Raw genomic sequence first — 19,629 nt, 5'->3', positions numbered from 1 at the left:
AGGTTAAAATACTTTTTTTGCCTTCATAGTATATATGGCCTGTGAACATTTAGAATAACACTGAATTGCAGATAGACACAGTCATGCGTCTGCATACTGTACATGCAGTATACCAGTAGACCTAGCTGACAACCTAGTGTGTTACTACACACAACTATGAAAAGTGACGACAAAGCACTACCATACCACGATGATCATGTTAAACATTCATATCAGCTAAATACAAATTTGCACAGCCCAGTGAAATGAGAACTGAAGGATGAAGAAGCAGGGGAAATGACTAAAAGTGGATGGGGTGGCAGGAAGAAGACAGAGACATCACAGGGGTGGTTAAAGACATAAATGAGAGATGACTCAGAGGTTGTAGTTGGTTGCTTTGTCTCTGAGACCAGTAAGAGGTATACAGGGCAATGGAAACGTAGGGAGAGCAAGGAAGGAAGCCAAACGGATAAACAAACATGTTTTGCTCTCTGCCTGAGGATATAAACAAATCAATAAGAACAAGAGCATAAAGAGAGCAATAATAAAAAGAAAGAGACAGAGAGGAAAAATGAGGGACGGAGCAAACTATTGACATTACCTAGTTTGTTTTCCTTGCAACCCCTGTATGCAAAATGAACATTGTGGGAAACATTTGCTGTTTTCTTTGTAAGATTAAAATATCAATATTAACCTTGCTGCCTTGCCTTAAAAGTGTAGTCCTTGATTCTCATGAAAGATTAATGATATTTGCCAACAACCATATAAATACACCCCTGCTCCAGAGCTACTAGCTACTGAACACGGAGGAAACTTGTGACTGAATCAGAGCTCACAGGGTCAGCTAACTATTGTTACTGCTGCTCTAGAGTGCATGGTAATGTTCAGAGCCACACGATCTCCACCACTCTCTCTCTACAGCCTTCAGCTGCAGTAGCTAATGTCCAAACAACAGCAATAATGTGCAAACGAGCAAAGTAGCTGAATGTCCGTGGAAAACAGATTGCCCACCTGAACTGCAGCAACAGAGCTCATCCTGTCTGTCTGAGCAAAGTGTGTTTGATATCTGGCTTCATGGCTTTTAATTGTCAGAGGTCTCTTCAACATCGAAAAGCAGCATAGTAGAGTGTCTCTTGTCTTAAAGACCTTATTTTTCCCTCGAGGCAGCGAGATAGGTACTTTCTTGGCTACCTCTCTTTCTTGGCAGCATAGTCAGTAATGTTGTTAGTCATGGTTCGACAACCAGGCAGAATCAGTGAAACCAGCAAACAGGTACTTACAGTCCAAGTAACAGAACACGGGGGGGGGGGGGGGGGGGGGGAAACAGTAGGCAAAGTCAGGGTATGGTCTGTGGTCATTAACAGGCAAGCAGGTTCTCATAGAAGCACCTTATAAGGGACAGGTGAAATCTGAAGAGTAAGGAGTTGAAAATCAGGCAGTTAAAACAAGTTTCATTTCGGTTAGATGTTCAAAGAGAAAAAAAAGCATCAGCAGGGACAAAGAATAACTAGTCTGCATATGTACTAGGGTACTGATTAGTAGAGAAGTGGCTGTGGGAATCCAGTCTGAGCCATTAGGCGCTGCAGGACAAGTGTGAGGATGAGGGAAAGGGAAAGAGTCGAGGACATCTGGTGGTTGGCCAGGGAACTGACAGGAGGCAGAAGAACACACTCACAGGACAGAACGGTGACAGGGTGAATCCAAGCTACATGACAACCTAACTAGCTAAACGTCTTACAGTAGTCAGCTTAGTTGATAGCAATCAACATGCTGAGGGAGCATAGAGAATAGATCTTGTATGTGGGTTGATTTGTTTTCTTTCTCGGACAGACCTTTATCACTTCCGGCTCAGGTGTCCTACAACAGAACTAGCAGTGACAAGACTAATACCTCTGCTACATAAACAGACACATGTTGACAGTGCTGCGAGATTGAGGACACGAAGAGGCAGACAGAAGCAGGATAAATAAACAAAACGAAACTGAAGACAAGAAAAACATAAATCAGTTGCCTATTAGACTCAATAAATACTAATTCCGCTCAAGGGCATTCTCGTGCCCCCTCTGTCTTTGTCTTTCATTATCCTACATGAATAACAAACAAATACCTTTAAATAATCGTTACTGATGTTATACATAGACAAATAGGAAATTTAGGGACACAAGGGTTTCTTACATAACGAGGCTTTTTCTAACTCAACATCACCATGTCAACTATTTATGATCAAAAAGTGAGATCAAAAGTGCACAATGACTTTTGAGGTTTGGGAATTACGGGTTAATAGAAAAAGGCGGAGGTGAGAAAAGAGGGATGAATGGAGGGATGAAAGACGAAGGGTTACATGGAGATAGAGGGAGGATGAGTGAGTCAGAAGTGGAGGAAAGAGGGAGGAGGGAAACCAGGAGGGGAGAGAGAGAGGTTTGTATTCATGTTGGTGGTAACAGAGGTATTTATAGCTCCTCCCACACACACAGAGAGGGAAAGAGGGATGGGTGAGAGAGGATGCATTGTACAGAAAGAGAGCAAGAGAGAGGAAGACGACAGAGGTGTTGAGAGAAATGATGACAGAGAGGCAGAAAGACAGATTAGAGGAACAGCAGGAGGGAGATACTATTGAGGGAATGATCTGTTATCATGTAAAGATGCTGCTGGAGAAAACGAAGGTAGATGGACAGACAGGTGGACCGAGTGACACAAACTGACAAACAGCTCAGAGTGCTGCTAAATAAGTGTGATACTTTCCAAGTTTAGTTCCCACTTTCCTGCTGCTTTACTTTTCTGACTGTAGGCTGAACTGTGATTATGTCAGTCAGTGGAGTAGTGAACAGGAGGAGACCACGCATTTGTCCAGTCGCTTGGAAATGGACTCAGTACGAGAATAGACTTCACCACACAGACGACTGCAGGAGCTCACACACATGTAATATACATATATATTTATACTTCACTACAGAGGATACGGATCTGTGGAGCCCTGTAGGAGATCAAGAGTTTGTAACGTTTTATATTGATGATCGGATTAACTTCAGCAGGTAATGTGAATGTAGCCTATCGCTAATCTAGATCACTTACTTCTCTCCCCCAGCATCATAAACGGCTTTGCTCTGCCTCTAAAGGCCGAACATAAGCAGTTCCTGGTCCGGGTCCTCATCCCGCTACACACGGCAAAGTCCCTTTCCATCTTCCACGCACAGGTGAGTGACATAATCCTGCACACAGGACAGCATTCCCAACTGGCCCTCCTGACATTAAGACCTATACACTATGTGTTTGATGCATCGACAGAGAGACAGTGTTGCTTACATGTACTTTTATTCCAAATCAACATGCAGAGACAAATGTGCCCTTTACAACTGCTTCTTTAAGTGTGTTAATATGAGTTTTTAAGGGCAATATGGTACTACTTTCTGATATTTGGCACCAGCAATATAATATAATTATTTGGAATGTGTTTGCGAAGGTGCGAATGTCACAGAAACTGTGAAACTGTATATTTAGTTATTGGTAAGCTAAATTAACTCCAGTTGGATTTGTAATTTGCAAGTTTTACAGATTTGCTGTACCCGCTACAAAATCTGATTGGCTCTGTTGGATGCTTTACTATTTCTCTCAGCCTGGCAGTAATTTGAAGGACGTAGTTTCAGTGAGCATCTTTTTTTTTAATGCAACAGTTAGTGCCTAAAGCGGTCATCTCAAATCAGATTGATCAGTAATGTAATTCTATTCTATTCTTAAACACAGGGATCAAATGAGTATCTCTCAAAACCAAGCTGTTGAGTACAACACATCGACGGTAGATAAGGGCTCCTGCAGTGGGTCACACACACCACTAGGAGGCAGAGTGTAGTCACAGATAAAGCTGCAGAGAGACGCACTCAACTTTGAATTACACAGTCTGTGCTGTGTGTCTGTGCTTTGATGTAAGGGTATGTGTGTTTGGCTTATATTTGATGACACTGGTGGAAGCTGGTCTTCTGTACATGTTTGTGCCTGTGCATTTTGTTTGTGTCACACATTATTTGATTTATGCAGAAGGTTCTGTTTGTTCTGCGCAAACTGGTTTCAGGTGTGTGTGTGTGTGTACTTTGGGTCTCAGCATCAACATGCCCTACATTTCTCCTCTCCGTCTCTCTCCCTGTGGTTCACACACATACATTATTCACACACTCAAACACACACTTAGTTTGACAGGGTCACAGGGGAAACTGTGCTAGTGGACAGGAGGGATGCGCTCAGTGTGTAGCTGTGCAGGCGTGACCTAGTTCAGGATCTAAACATGTAAATATCTAAATATAATAGACCAGCAGCGCCTTTTAATGTTATCATCGTAAAGGTTTGTGAAGACTGTGAAATATATTTTAATCTTTTCTTGTAGTCTGTGGACATTTTCTCATTTATATTCATGTCACACAGCATTCATAGTGTTTAGCCTCAGCATGGTTTAAGTACTAACAATAATCTTACAGTAGGTTTCCAAAGAGGGAATGCATTGTAAAAATAAAAATGAATCATTAAGAAACCAAATATAATAAACCAAGTATATATATAGTAAATATATTTGTTACAAATGTGAGGTTTCACTCACAAGGGGACCCAATAATGCCGGACACAAAGAGGTTAAATAAGGTTTTAGTGATAACAAAAATCTAGAGCAAAGGAACAACCAAAAACACGGTGGAAACAAAAGAACACGAGGCAAAGACAAAATAATAACCAAAAATCAATGCAAAACGCGCAGGTGAATAAAAGAGCATGGAAAGATCCAAGAGAGGAAGCAAGGTAGGTCAGTCCAGGAACACACAACGAACGAACAGGAAACACACAGGCTGCAAGACTAATGAAACAAACAAACTGGCAAGGTGGTGTTGACAGAGGGGGACTTCTAAAGGTAGGCTGGTGCACAGGTAAAACTGATCTGATGATTGAGGTGAGTAATAACTAATAAGATGATAATGAGAGCGAGGCAGACTGAAAGAGCAGGGACAATATCTGTATCTTTTTTGACTTGTGTACATATGGTGTTGCACAGTAACTAATTAAAAGGAGAAATTGAATTTTGTTATTTTGCAAACGCAGCACAAACATTAGTGTTAACCAATGTGTTGGCCACACCACTTCAGGGATAACGTTTTAAGCTGCTGCACAGTCCCATTTGTGATTACGGCACAAAGGGGACAAATGGCTCGCTAAGCTAAGTAGCTAATTATAGCTACTTATTTTTAAATTAAGCTACGTACCTAAGTAGCCAATTAAAGGTGCTTCTTCCAAATATTTAATGTTTTAAAGGAACATAAATCAACTTAAATTGCTAATTTTAAAATATACAAGAATTTCTTTGTCTACACAGAGGCTACGATGTGCTCCCGTAGTTAAATACATAAAGTGAGGCGAATTCAAATTCTAATTTGATTTAAAGATTGCGAGTATGCTTATATATAACAGAATAATACAAAGCACGAAAGGTTATTTTTTGACGTTGAAGTCGTAACAAATTCACAGGCAAGCTCATCCCCAAAAATAGAGCGTCCCACCTTGACAGATCATTATTGGTAAAACCTCAGCTTTAAAAAGGCAACAAAATCCATAATCCTTAGCCTAACAATGGCCTTCTACCCACACAAAGCTCGGCCTGACAACAGAATCCAACATCATATTTACTCCATACCATCTCTTTAATGCCTCCCTAATACTTTAAACAGATTGACCTCTCTGCACCTTCATCTTAATGCCTGCTTTTTCCCTGCTTTTCTTTTTATTAAAGCTTGACATCCTTTTCTTTCACCTGCCCCTTTTTATAGCTTCCGCTCCCTCTTTCTCTCTCCCTCTGTAACCATGTTGTGGTGTGAGTTACACGACATAAAAACTGGGGATGGACTGAGAGGAGAAGGTAAACCTGAAAGGTGCACTGTAAGAAAGACAAAAGGACTGGAAGATGAAAGCTGTGAAGGATGTGAAACCCAGACAGACGCAGAGATAGACAAAGGAGGTACAGGTCAAGAGAGAGACAAAGAAAGAAACAAAGAACGAACAGATGTGTCCTACAAACAATCCGCCATGTGACAGTACACAGCCTTTGCTAACTCTAACTATAAATTTGTACAAAAACACAATTATTTCATTGACATTTGAACATATTTATCTGTGTGTTGTAAAATGGATCAGTACAGTAACAATGTGAACAAGGCAAAGGTATAAACAGAACAGAAGAGAAAAGCGGCAGAGACAAGAGGTCTAAACTCTATCTCACATTGCCCTTAAGGGACTTTATGTGTGTGACATCACTCCTTCCGAAGTAAACACACTCACACACAGTCTCCGTCGCCACGGTGCACGCTCGCCACGGCAACCGGTCTGGGTGGAAAGGGGCAACCACAAAACACACAAGTGCACACATATGCACACACACACACACACGTGCTCACACATTTGGTGAATAATAGGGAATGATTGCAGGTCATATAAGAGGAGGTGAGAGCTGATGTCGAAGGACACACACACACACACACACACTGGTACATCCCTGTGACACACACATCTCCCCTCTGGAAAACTTGTCTTTCCGATCTTTTCCGAACGGTTGTAATCCTCGGGGATAAGTGCTGAGATCCCCATTGTCTCCTTGACAGCATCGGGGAACGTGTGGTTTTGTGTAAGTGTGATGAGTGTGTGTCCTAACCGTGTCTCCTCTGTCCTTACAGCTGGCCTACTGTGTGGTGCAGTTTATGGAGAAAGATGCGACGGTCACTGAATATGTAAGACTGGTTTTATGACCTCACTATTCTGCTAATCAAATCAAAGTTGTTTTGTTAAACATTGGTTCTTATTTTTGTAATTTTTACCTTTTCTTTTACAATCACACACAAGTTCACTGTAAGTTTTAAAGCTGCACAAAACAGTAATTGTTGATGTAAAAGATGAACACACTCAATCACCAGCATTTTGGCACCTTTAAACACATTGATTTCAGAACCCTTGACACTATTTTGGCTCACATTTACTCCACAGGATGCTGCAGCTTTTTAAATGAACATGGTACAAGTTTCCTTTACAAAGGCCGTCATGTTGCAATGCTCTGTAAACTTGATAAGTTTATTGGGTGGACTATCAGGTCTTTGACTCTGCAAACAGATGAAATGATATGCATCTTGCTTATGCTAGCTTGAAACTGGACAAAACTCTTAGAATAAAGCAGCTTTTGCCCAATACTTTGCTAATGTTAGCTTGTATTAGCATGAGAAATAGCTATATAAATAAATAGATAAAATAAATTCAATTTCTAAATATGGGGCTATCAATAGTGACCTGATCATTTGACATATTGCCACTGGTGGCCACTACAGACTCTCTCAGGCTTGAAAAGGTAGGAGAGAGGGGTATGAAGGTGGTTAAAATCTGTGACCCCACTGCCAGGTGTCACTAAATCTTACAAAGTGCACCTTTAAATGAGAGTTAACATTGGACATTCTATCACATGGACAAAAAATCCAAATTTACATTTAGTTATTTAAGCACTTTTATCCAAAGTGACACGCACATGCAGCACAGCAAGGGTAACATGGGAAGCAAAGAATTATATAAGCTAAATTAATGCTTATACTAATATTAATGTAAATGCTGCACTCACTGGTGTGGAGTTATTAAGTGAAATCATTGTTGCTATTGTCACTCATTAGTAGTTGCTATAACTTGCTTTTTTAATACAATAAAATGAGATGAGTGCCATGACAGCAACATAAAAATGAATGGAGACACTACCATACCGCCTGGATTTTAGCCAGTTAGCTGGGCTAAAACCTGCAATGTTCATTAATATGAATGCAACTAATATTTTCTCTGCAGATCATCAGGGGGCTGCTCAAATACTGGCCTAAAACCTGCACGCAGAAAGAGGTGAGACGGCTGAGAATAAAAAGAACTAATATTTCTGTGTTGCTCTCGTTCGTCAATGACGACAAGCAGCTGATACATTTTCTCGTGTGACTTGAATATTTGTTATTCTTGTTGGACTTCTGTATTTTGTGTATCTCAGTTTCTGATTCTTACTGAACAGTCAAAGCTGGGAACATGTTTTATTTAACAGTGGAAGCTGTGTGAATGGCTTCTCTGCCTTTCATGTGTTGTATAAAGGTGTGTCTGTGTATTCAGGTGATGTTCCTCGGGGAGATTGAGGAGATCCTGGATGTGATTGAGCCGTCTCAGTTCATCCGGGTTCAGGAGCCACTCTTCAAACAGATCGCAGCTTGTATCTCCAGCCCTCACTTTCAGGTGACACAATTTTGGATTAATCTAAAAACAGATTGACTCACCACAGCATTAAAACTTATTTAACAACATATTTACTGTGTTTTGTAGACAAAACTCTGCTCAAGGAGAAATATGTTGATTGGATATTTTGATTTATATCTTCTTTTCTAAGAGAATGCTGCTCATCTTTGATGAATAAAATCCATATCTGCTCTTTGTGTGTATGTTTGTGTTTTAGGTAGCCGAGCGGGCTCTTTACTTCTGGAACAATGAATACATCCTCAGTCTGATTGAGGAAAACTGTCAAGTCATCCTGCCGCTGGTGTTCGCCACCCTGTACAGAGTCTCCAAGGAGCACTGGAACCAGTCAGTGGCACACATGAACACACACACACACACACACACACACACACACACACACACACACACACACACACACACACACACACACACACACACACACACACACACACACACACACACACATATACCCTGGAGCTCTATCACTATTTGGATAGAAAATTGTCACCTTAAACATTTTAAGGTGCTCTCAGTTTGTCTTCTGTCCAGTCAGGGGGACTTCTTATAACATTATTATTACTGATACATTAACATATAGGCCACCTTGTAATGTCGTGCCAGATTATTTCCTTACCATTGCCTGATAAAAGGAAGGGAAGTTTAAAGTAACATAAAAATTGAAAAACGTACTTCAAAATGCTACACTGATTAATTTCACTGGTAGTAGTTGAGAAGATTATCGTTTAGCCTAACAGCTGTTACAAAACTCTTATTTCCCAGCAGTGAGATAAATGTACAATTAGATCACTAACCCTCCAGGGACACATGAATGACCCAAGTATTATTATTTGGACAAGACATGCACTTGCTCAGCCTCCTCACCCATAGTCCCATGGCCAGATTGATTACGTTCTATCTCTGCTCCTCCAGGACCATCGTGTCTCTGATCTACAACGTGCTGAAGACCTTCATGGAGATGAACAGCAAGCTGTTTGATGACCTCACTGCCTCCTACAAAGTGGAGAAACAGAAGTGAGTGTGACTCACCCTCTTTGTGTGTGTGTTTGTGTCACTGGATACAACGATGACAACAAGAGGAAGAAACAGAAAGCTCTTAAGTCATGTTTTAGACGGTATTTGTTCCATTATCATAAGTATGTGTCACTTAGGTCATCCTGTGAACACGGCTGACATCATGATTCAGTGAGAGTACAGGTTTTGGACTCTCTGGTGTGTAAACTCAGGTATGTGGCATATACTGAACCCACCTCTGGGCAGGAGGATTTACCACATACCTACTAAAAAATATAGTGTATAGTTACAGTGTTTCACATAATCTGTGCCGTTGATTGCACACAAGAGACTTTGGTTCCCTGACCTTAGCCTTTCAGGCATGGTCTCCTACCAGGCAGCATTATTATGCCTGAAAACTGAACCAAGCCTGTGAAGAAGTGCTGACTTATGGAAGAAGAAGCTAATCAAACACATACATATATGTGGTGAACATGCCACGAAGCATCCCCAAAAAGTCACAGTAAGACAGAGACAGGTAGGCTTCTTCATGCCACAAAAAGGCTAAAAACATGAGACTGAGACTGATGTTCTTGTCTTGCCGTTTTAAGAAATTTGAAGGGCTGTAATAAGAATCGTAAAGTTTATAAATCCATTTTATTTCTCTCCATTATCCTCTGTTTCTCACTTCCCTTGTCTTTACAACCACTATAACCTCTGCTCAACTAGGGAGAGAAACATAAATGTGTTGCCTTCGAGTCAGCGGATGCATCATTAACTTGCTCACGGGTTCCCTCTCTCTTTTCTGTCTTTTTCTCTTTCTGTCTCTTTTTCTCCCACCATCCTGTGTCTCCAGGGAGCTGAAGCGAGAGAGGGAGCGCGCGGAGCTCTGGCGAGGCCTGGAAGAATACCAGGATCGTCGGATGCAGATGCTCACAGAGGCTGCCAGGAACCAGCGCAACCTGCAGGAGCGAGGAGAGAGAGGGGACCTGTCGACCCCCTCGTCCCCGCAGACAACTCAGTCCGACCAGCCGGAGCTGAAACCCAGCGGAGCCTCCTCTGGTGCTGGGGAAAGCGCCACCTAGGTGGTGCTTCACAGAGATTGCATAACACAGGGGTTAGGGGTCAGGGAGAAGACGTGAATTTTATGGCGATAGTGAAGGGAGACAGAAAAAGGTAGAAAACAAACCTTCTGTTTTTTTTATCTTGTATCACCTAGGGGTAGCTTTTTATTTAAAAAAATACTCACACTTAGTGATCCAAGGTAAAAAATGTACCTTTTTCCTGACAGAGTTGTGTGAAACTGGTTCATTTTTTGCTGTACACACATTATGTTGCAGATCAGAAGATGAATATTGTCCTAAAGTGCAGGCTAAATAACAGCTAATTTATTAAACTGCAGGTCAGTACCTACAGCTGGTAGCTGGCCTGCTTCAAATCAGCCTCAATGTAAGAGATAAAAATTCTCTTTTGGTGCAACACTATCCAAGTTTTCACGTGTCGAACTTGTCTTAACATATAAGCAACTGAATTTGTACCGTGGCCTCGCATTAATCTTTTGGTCAGAGATGCTTATTTCATGTGTGGATAGCACAATACATTAATACGCAAAAGAAGCAATTTCACACAAATGTCCCAAGACTATTGCCACACAGACCAGACCCACAAAGCCTCACTCACACACACAGACACAAACACACACACACATATATGCAGTGACATATGTAATGTAAATATGAGAAGACAAAGCTACAGAGTGTATCCAGGTCAAACAAATCTCACACACCCTCAACTGATTAATGCACCACAATATTTCATATAAACACACAGACACATACATACTCATTCACACTGCTGGTTTTGGCACTAACTCCTCTCCCATTCTGTCGGGTTCCACCAAAGGATGAGCCTAAAGTCTCTCAAGGTTAAATAACCACTGATGAAGATGAGTATAATGATATAAAGTACAATAATGTTCCTTCTTCTTACTTGTTACTTAACTACTACTACTCTACTCTAAGTACTACTGATGATGATGATGATGATGATGATACTGTTTTTATATATATATACATATGTCTCTGGATATTTCTGTAGTGTATTATGGGAGAAACACTAGTGTAGCAGATACCATAAAGGGGAAGGATGACTTGAATTCTGAATTCACATCACGTTGACTGTATGAGGCCATAATGTGAGTGCTGAAATTCAGCGGAATTCCCCTTTAACAGACCTTAAAGAGGGAGCATTGAACTGGATTGGAAGTGGTTTTTCTTTTATTTTGAAATTCTTTTGTTTGTCATGCCGTGGATGGATTTTAGGGGTATTTTATAGAAATCCAAAAAACATTCCATGTTCAAAGCGCATTACTGTGTGTTTTCTCTGCCGTTATCTCAACATTATTCTGTGTCATGGTTTCTGTTTATGTTGTGCAAAGGCGGAAGATCACAAGGACGAAATCTTGAAGTCGGTCAGGGATGATTAGGCTCTAGGGTGCCCCTTCGTGGCTCAACCTTTTAAATCCTCCAAACATACTGGGCAAGAAACTACGCCATGAAGTGTGCAAACAATTACTACTCATTGGTAATTAGCAAGAATCACCATCTAAAACATTTGCCAGGCTAATTTTTTTTTTCATACTTTAACGTTAGCATTGTATACATTTGCGCTTTCTAGGGAATGCTCTTCTGTAATTGCTTTGTGATTTTTTGGGGGGAAATAATTTGGTTAAAAATTTGTCTAGGTTGTATTTTATGAAATTTAATTCAGCATTCTGCAGCAAGCAACCAAATATTAATCACCTAAACCAGAAATCCCCCACGCTACTCAGATTTTACTGGATGATGAATGAAGTGCACCACAAGTATTTCAAACCAAAAGAAAACCATAGTAATCCAGTTGGATTTCTGAACCCAGAGTGTCTGTTCCTTTAGGCTCAGCAGACCCGATGCTGCTAGATGGCGACCATGACGATTACTTTTCTCTGTGTGAACCAACAAAAATCTTTTCATTCTTGTCTGATCATTATGATAGAGTGATGGAATAGAGAGGGTGGAAAAAAAAAACAGAAAAAAAATATTTTAGCAATATTTTCATTCTTTCAGGATATTCTGTGTTTTTTAGGGGGGTTAAACGGGAACTCTGTTTACCCTCCACTCTTGTTTTTAATCCTGTTGCGTCCTTGATATTCACATTGTCTTAAAGGTACTTTCTGTGTAAATTTATTTGATGAAAAATAATTTTGCTTTGTAATTATGTTATTTTCTTGGTTTTTGTATGATCTTGTTCATTTTGTGGAAAACTGATACTGATGCTATTTATTTTGTATTTGATCAGGAACTGTAACCTTATTTGAAGATGATGGTCAGGTTGTGTATGTGTGAGTGTGCAAGTGTGTGTGTGTGTGTGTGTGTGTGTGTGTGTGAGTGTGAGTGTGTGTGTCGGTGTGAATCAAGTGAGTGATCGGTGAGCAGGAGATGTGTAGATAGAGTGACAGAGAACGAGGGAAACCTGTTCTTTCTTTGCTTCTTTTTCTCTCTCTCTCCTTCTCTCCTTTCTGAAGGACAGGGTTTGAATCCGAATGTATCGTAAAACAAATTGATTGTTTCTTTGACGCTTGAGACGCAGAGCTACCTGTCCGCTGCTTCGTAACCAAACATTCAAAAGTCCTTCAGACCAGCAGTTTTCTCAAAACACTCACCTCGAATCTTGCCTGGGTTAACAGGGTTTTGAAATCCATTTGACTTGCACCTATCAGATAGGCATTTGAGGTCAAATCGAGCTACTGTGTTAATGAGTGATTTATCACTTCGAACAGTGGTCCGCTTTATGTTTTTGTTTGTGCAGATGCCTTCAGGCTGCCATCACACCTGATTCGCCGTTGTTTCTTCAATTACAAATAATGTACAAAAGAAAAAAGTCAGTGTTCAAACTTTGTTTTGATTCAGGCAAGTAAAACTCAAAAACACAACTGGAAAGAGACTAAACTTGACCTAAGTGTCATAAAACCCAGCTTCCTTTATGATTTTTGTTTTGGCTAGCTTACTCACAAACCCTCTTGATTGTTATTGTCTGTCACTTAGCTGACTCGGGGGGTAATGGAACCCCAGCTCCCACTATTCTAGAGTTCTCACTGGTACCCATCAGTAATGTTCCTCAATTCCAGAATCCTGTCGTTCATTCCAGATCTGCTCCAGAACAGGAAGTGAGAGAAGGGAGCGTGTTTGTAGAGAGCTGTGGTGTCGCCTCGCAGACAGCCACCAGACGCTGGTTTCATTCACAGTCACATGTCCTCTCTGTGGCCATGTCCATGTGGCCAAACTGTAACAAATGCTTTAAATCAGAGGGGAGGCGTGAAAGGATTTGATGAAATCAGCCAGGGAAGATAAAAAAAAAACAGAGGAGGAGAAAGAAAGAGGAAAGAAAAGACATAGTTAGACATGATAGAATGGCAATAAGTCAGAGCAACAGTACCGAAACTTACAACCGAATTTCGTAGCAATTTCACTGAATTTCTAGATTTGCACTGCCCAATGGTCTGTGTTTGTTGTGTTGAAGAAAAACCTTAGAGAGGATGATAAAGATGATGCAGAAGAAGAAGATGTATATTTTGGGGACCAACACAACAGTGGGGGTGGGGGTGGGGTGGTTTGAATGTAGAGAGGCATACTACTGTACGTAACATTACAGGGGATGTAGAATGGAGAAAAAAACCTATGTGCTAAAAATGAAACTTCACTTTGAGAAAACACTCTGTGAGTCTGTGCCGTTTTTTTTTTGTGTCACTTCTTTTGCCTCCTGTCTTTAATACTTGATCGGTAGGAAAGTCATGCATATGCACATTAAAGCTGCACTAATTAATATATGTTATATTACCATTTTGTTAAAATAATCTTTGTAATGTGACTGTTGTCACTTGTAGTGGAGGATTCACAGGGAATTGGCAGCCAATGTAGCAGCTTAGCCTTTTAGCCTCTTTTAGCACCTTGCTTTGTATTTTGGTCTCTTGAACTATATTGTTATAAAACGTTATTTCCTGTTGCAGTGAAGCAACTTTTATTGGCAATAAACCACTACTGTACAGTACAGTACAGTATAGTATAAAAGCTAATCTTATTCCACATATATCTACTCATATGTGTGGTAACGCTGTGTTTCGTTTATGTTTGTTTTTCTTTCCCTCAAGTGACCAAAAGGTAAATTAATGCAGCTTTAATCTCTCATCGTGTATTTATAAGACTGCACAACACAAGAACAACAAGTACAGTACTACTTTAAATTTTTGCAAGTGTTCTTCTGATGATGTAGTTTCTGAGAGACTTCAGTTAAGTTTCATATCTTGTCGAAATCAATGAGCAACTCTTGGAACATTTACAGGGTTTTAAATTACTCCGATAAAATCTTTTTTGTCAGACTTGTATACTGACCCCCCAGTAGACCAAAGTTGGATAAAGTACTGTTCTCACACACACAGATAGATACAAGATGAAGTTAACAAAACATAGACAAGCATCAGTTTTTTCCAGGGAGTCTCCATTATTTCTGGCTTGGGGTCTCTAATGGCATTTCATTGTAATTGCTATGATGTCAGAGTGTCCGTCCGCCCTAATGGCCTTCCTAAAAACAACAACAAGGACAGATTAGTTCCATTCACTGGTTGCTGTCCAGGCAGAGAGACACAGACACAGCAGTCCAGCAGCTCCAATCTCTGCTTAATCTTCACACGAGCAGGTGAGAGGATTTGTTTTTCTCTAAAACATTCATTATACAATACCGTGTATTTACTTAGCATTGACATTTTTAAGAGACTGAATTGCTATAGTTATAAAAAAGCATACACACAGAACCGTAGTTAGTTATAGTTTCACAGTCTGCGTGCACTCAAGCATTCTGCTGAGTTGAGGTGCTTTTGCTAGTTTTAGTACAGTTTTAAGTGGTTTGCTCAAAAACCTTGAATTATTGAACAGTTATTGTTAAAAAAAAATGCTCTTGATTGTGATTTTGACAAGAGGACAAAATACCAGCAGAATAAAGTCACTGTAGCGTCATTTAGAAATGTTTACTTTTGTGTTGAATGAAACTTTGGACTTTTAACCTACGATAAGAAATATTTTTGGATAAACAGGGCAGTGTTGTTATTGACTAAAACAGACAGTAGAGGGAGTTGTGTGTTGTGTAACACTACTATAGCTAATCACCCTCTCCTATAGATGTGAAGTATTAGCAAAAGGTTCTCAATAGAGAGGAACTGAGTTAGTATTAGGTCCAACAACTTACTGAGTTTTGCTTAATAGGCTGATAGGATGTTTTTTTTACTAGTAGTGTAAACATATCAAAATTTTTCCTTTATCATTTGTATATCTTTATACCTTTATAGCTGTATCACGTGCAGGCAGGTGTGAGGTTTGTAGCTGATGAACAATGGACATAATAACTTCAACCAAATTTCCTTTTATTTGCACAGCATGTATCTCCATCCGCTGTTCCTCTCCCTCCTCCTCCTCCTGGTTGCCAGGGCAGCCGTGGTGTGTGTTACCATGACGACCCCGCTCCGCGATTTCCGAGGCTGCGCGTTGCGAGAGTTCTCCTTTGTGGCCCAGAAGTCTGGCTGTAAGGGACTGCGCATCACCACGGAGGCCTGCTGGGGGCGATGCCGCACCTGGGAGGTAACACTGATAAACAGACACACAGGAGAGTGGCAGTGACATCATCAAAACCAGTGTCGCTATTTCTGGAAGCTTCCATAACACTGGAATTGTGTAACATCAGATAAATGATGAATGACCCATATGTCATTGAATGTCTAAATTGGGAAGGTTACTGACCTTTTGACTGAGCTTGTTCTGGTGTGTAGGGGTTAAATGTCACCTCACACAACTCTTAAGAGGAGAGAATGAGCTGAGTCAGCAACAGAACTGAATCATCCTTACAACAGAAAGTTAATGTTAGAGTTTAATCAACATGGTAAACGAATCAGTTGCCTTACTGTGTTTTTTTTTTTTACCACATGTCATGGTCTTTCTGGGTAGATGGATTTGGTTCATTGTGTTTCTTTACATGTGAATCCTGCAGAGACCTGTTCCAGACCCCCCTTACATCGAAAGATACCACCGGGTGTGTATGTACAGTCATATCCGCTACATGACCGCCCGGCTGCCAGGCTGCCGGTCTAATGTCTCCCCTCTTTACCACTACCCAGTGGCTCTGCGCTGCGAATGTGAAATCTGCTCCACACTGGACACTGAGTGTGAGACCTTCTGACAGTGTCGCCGGGTGTTTCCTCGTATGAATGATACTGATTAAAATGATGAAGTCAAGATGTTCGAACAGAAACTCTTTGTACATAAGCTTTCTACCCAATAACAGAGAAATCCTCAGAGAAGGATACTAGTTACCTAAAAATGAAGACTGTGTGTGATGGTGTAAATGATTTAAATAAAGAAAGCAACAAATACATTTCAGATAAAGTGTTTTGTCATTAATTGCCGTGATGTTACCAGTACTGAATTTCACAAATCAAACAACAAATCAAACAAACTGTCATGTAAGGGTTAATTCAGTCCCACTATCAGCTGCTGTATCTTAACATTAACATGTGCATAGCAATATTTGGCTTCACTCTTCATTGTCAACACGCTATAATAACAGACAATTTGATGTAGGGTAAAATCAGTCACTACAGGAACTCACTTTATAGAACATAAAATACTCACAATGTAAATGATTAAATAAAAGTCTTAAACTTGGTTTAAAGTTACAGCATAGAACTTGTTTTCAAGTATTTCTTGGTAGAAATATGCTCCCTAACTTATGTGAAAGTGAAGTGGTGTCGATGATAGCAGTGTGGAGACAGTCACTTCTAAAAATATCTTTGATTGACGCTCACAAATTTACCTAGTCAGATAATTTGAATGATTTCTGCTTGATTAATATGTTTTGCAGCTTCTTATTTATTGTGATTTGACAAACAGCTGTGCAGAGTGTGACGGAGCAGGGAGAGCGAGGGCAGGGTGGAGCGCAGTGGATTGATTTCAAGTCTCATCGGGTTAAGGGCAGGGTTCATGTAGGAGTTAGAGGTGTGGGTTGAAGTGAAGGAATACGAGAGAGACAAAAAGTGTCCACACAAACCACTTTACAGTTGCAGGATAGAAATTTATTGAACAAACTGTACAGTGCATTCTTTCACTTGTCATTTCGACATTTTCAACATTCGTAGATTTCATCAATAGATATTATTTACAAAATGTTTTTTCAGCTCAGATCCATAAATATAAATAAATTTTGTACATTCTTTAGTCTCTCGTCTGTATTTAGTGGTTATTGCAAAGAATGAAACAACTTGTTGATCCTGTATCATCTTTGTGTTGATGCCAATAGTTGAAAATATTTTTAATTTATTTAATTTATTTAAATGCAAAAGTCATTTTCAGTCAGTTGACTGGCTGATTGGTTCCAGTCCTGACATCTGTGCGTACTTACTGACTCAGTGTGAATGATTGGTACTTTTTAGTTCCAGCTGCTTACAATGTCAAGCTTCAAAGCAAAAGTATAAAAAGGTTCGGTTTGCACGACAGAATGTGTGAATGTGTGTTACATCAAGTTTTCTATAAGATCCTCCCTCACACACAAAGAAACATGCAGACAAACGCAACGCACGAAACACAGCCAAACACACGAAGAAGTCTGAATTTCTCATTTCAGTATTATACTGTAAAGTACTGAGAGCAGGTTTCGCTCTACCTCAGTGTTTCCACAAGTCTTCTTCTTCTTTTTTTTTTTGAGGAAACCGTGGTTTAGACCACAACATGGCAGAAGACGCCTTTTATCAGTTTAACACTGTCTGTTAGTTTGGTTTCTCTTTAAGGTTTAAAGCAGTATAGGCAGAAAAGCGATAGTTATGGGATAGTCACTGAAACTCCACCTTACAGTTTAACTGACTACATCTGGTGTTATCCCTGATGAACATTTGATAAGCAGCTAACCGTCTTGATGTGTTAGTAGCGGGACTTGCGGCACATGTCACAGCGACACGCTTTAGCTGTCAGGATCTCTATTTCGTCATGATGGCGACCTCGGGGACAGTCCAGCCGCACTTTGACCTGAGGGGAGACCACAGCACATGAACACCTGTCAACATTCATTCCAGTTGTCTCCTATGGTTCTGATTTGGAAAGTACCAGTATTAAACTTTAAACTTCTCTGTCATGGGGAACCACAGGGGAACTTTTAAAAAGACCGCTGCCTCTCAGACCTCGCTCTCCTCACCTTGGCGTCCTTGCTGATGGTGCAGCACCGTGAAGCAGAGGTGATGTTGTGGGTGAAGTTGGAGGCCACCAGCACAGAGTATCTGGACGGGAAGGCGCTCGACTCGCAGTAGCCCACGCAGGCGTAGACCAGGTGGGTGCCTTTACACGTGCCGCGTCGATCACTGCGGATGGACACGTTGAAGGCTGGAGGGGAGGTGAAATAAGTGTTTGGTTTATAGAAAAGTATAAAATTACTGCGACACCTTGATGAGACTCAACTGGATGAGCTATTATAAAAAGAATAATAAAACTCACGGTATAGGTGACAGCCTGGGGTCAGGGCATCGTAGCTCCAACCAATAGGAGAGAAGAGCAACAAGAGTGACATCACTGGTAGGACCAGCAGGCAGAGATGTGAGGTCAAGCACAGTGACATCAGGATGGCAGCCTGAAGGGCCCAAACAGAACCCCAAAGTCACAATGGTTCAGTTTGTTTTAAGAGATTTTCAGCAAAACAATTTCCACTTTTTAAAAAGTTGTATGAAATATTTTTTTAGACATTTAATAACAAACAAAAAGCTGCTGCGCGTTCCCCTCAAGTCAAAGCCCTGCCCTGAGCCCCCTCCTCCACCGAGGTGGTTTCCCACCCTCTGCGCCTGCCTGTGTGCCACAGCTAATGTGAATAAAAACAATGCTGCCTCTATCTTTTCGATCTCCCTCATTTAACAGCTACCTGCTGACACAGGTACGTACGGTACACAAGTTTGGCTCAGACTGACATGAACGCGTAGCTGAACCCGTGACACAGCGCCGCGGCCACGACATGAATAAAAGAGAGGCAGTGAGCCGTATGTGCAAGCATGCATTCGCGATCTAGAGTGAGTGTCCATGGATGCATGTGCACGTGTTTCCTCCTGACACACACACACACACACACTCTCTCTAACACGTGTGTAAACACTACAGTCATGTTTTCCTGAGAATTGGGTGATCCTGACCTTTGCCCTCTAAAATTGGTGGAATCATGACCACTGGTGATGGTGGATGGCCCCTCTGGACGCCATTAATGCTGTTATATGAGCAAATTAACGTCTCACAACTGTGTGTGTGTGTGTGTCTATGCGTGTGT

The 19,629-nt window shown here is 40.8% G+C and overlaps 3 protein-coding genes across 3 annotated transcripts in view; 2 read left to right on the top strand and 1 right to left on the bottom strand.

The window, feature by feature from the left end:
- Window positions 1-13,946, top strand: part of ppp2r5b (protein phosphatase 2, regulatory subunit B', beta) — a 35,273-nt gene extending 21,327 nt beyond the window's left edge. Inside the window, exons 7-13 of the mRNA XM_026353343.1 lie at window positions 3,065-3,173; window positions 6,678-6,731; window positions 7,819-7,869; window positions 8,125-8,244; window positions 8,462-8,589; window positions 9,175-9,276; window positions 10,112-13,946. Of these exons, the coding sequence (XP_026209128.1) occupies window positions 3,065-3,173; window positions 6,678-6,731; window positions 7,819-7,869; window positions 8,125-8,244; window positions 8,462-8,589; window positions 9,175-9,276; window positions 10,112-10,340 (793 nt within the window). The 3' untranslated portion in view covers window positions 10,341-13,946. The remainder of the gene's footprint in view (window positions 1-3,064; window positions 3,174-6,677; window positions 6,732-7,818; window positions 7,870-8,124; window positions 8,245-8,461; window positions 8,590-9,174; window positions 9,277-10,111) is intronic.
- A 976-nt stretch (window positions 13,947-14,922) lies between these two features.
- On the top strand, window positions 14,923-16,698 carry LOC113157598 (glycoprotein hormone beta-5-like). Its single transcript, XM_026353174.1, has 3 exons — window positions 14,923-14,985; window positions 15,719-15,920; window positions 16,327-16,698. The coding sequence occupies exons 2-3, from the start codon at window positions 15,720-15,722 to the stop codon at window positions 16,513-16,515; spliced, it is 390 nt and encodes a 129-aa protein (XP_026208959.1). The 5' UTR covers window positions 14,923-14,985; window position 15,719; the 3' UTR covers window positions 16,516-16,698.
- A 1,550-nt stretch (window positions 16,699-18,248) lies between these two features.
- On the bottom strand, window positions 18,249-18,888 carry gpha2 (glycoprotein hormone subunit alpha 2). Its single transcript, XM_026353431.1, has 3 exons — window positions 18,816-18,888; window positions 18,520-18,704; window positions 18,249-18,353 (listed from the first exon to the last, which is right to left on the bottom strand). Exons 1-3 carry the CDS (start codon window positions 18,886-18,888, stop codon window positions 18,249-18,251), a joined length of 363 nt encoding a protein of 120 aa, XP_026209216.1.
- Between the last annotated feature and the right edge of the window lie 741 nt (window positions 18,889-19,629).

Source organism: Anabas testudineus, chromosome 18, assembly GCF_900324465.2.
Source record: "Anabas testudineus chromosome 18, fAnaTes1.2, whole genome shotgun sequence".
NCBI lineage: Eukaryota > Metazoa > Chordata > Actinopteri > Anabantiformes > Anabantidae > Anabas > Anabas testudineus.
The sequence above is the reverse complement of the archived record's forward strand: the minus strand, read 5'-3'. Positions and strand labels throughout refer to the sequence as shown.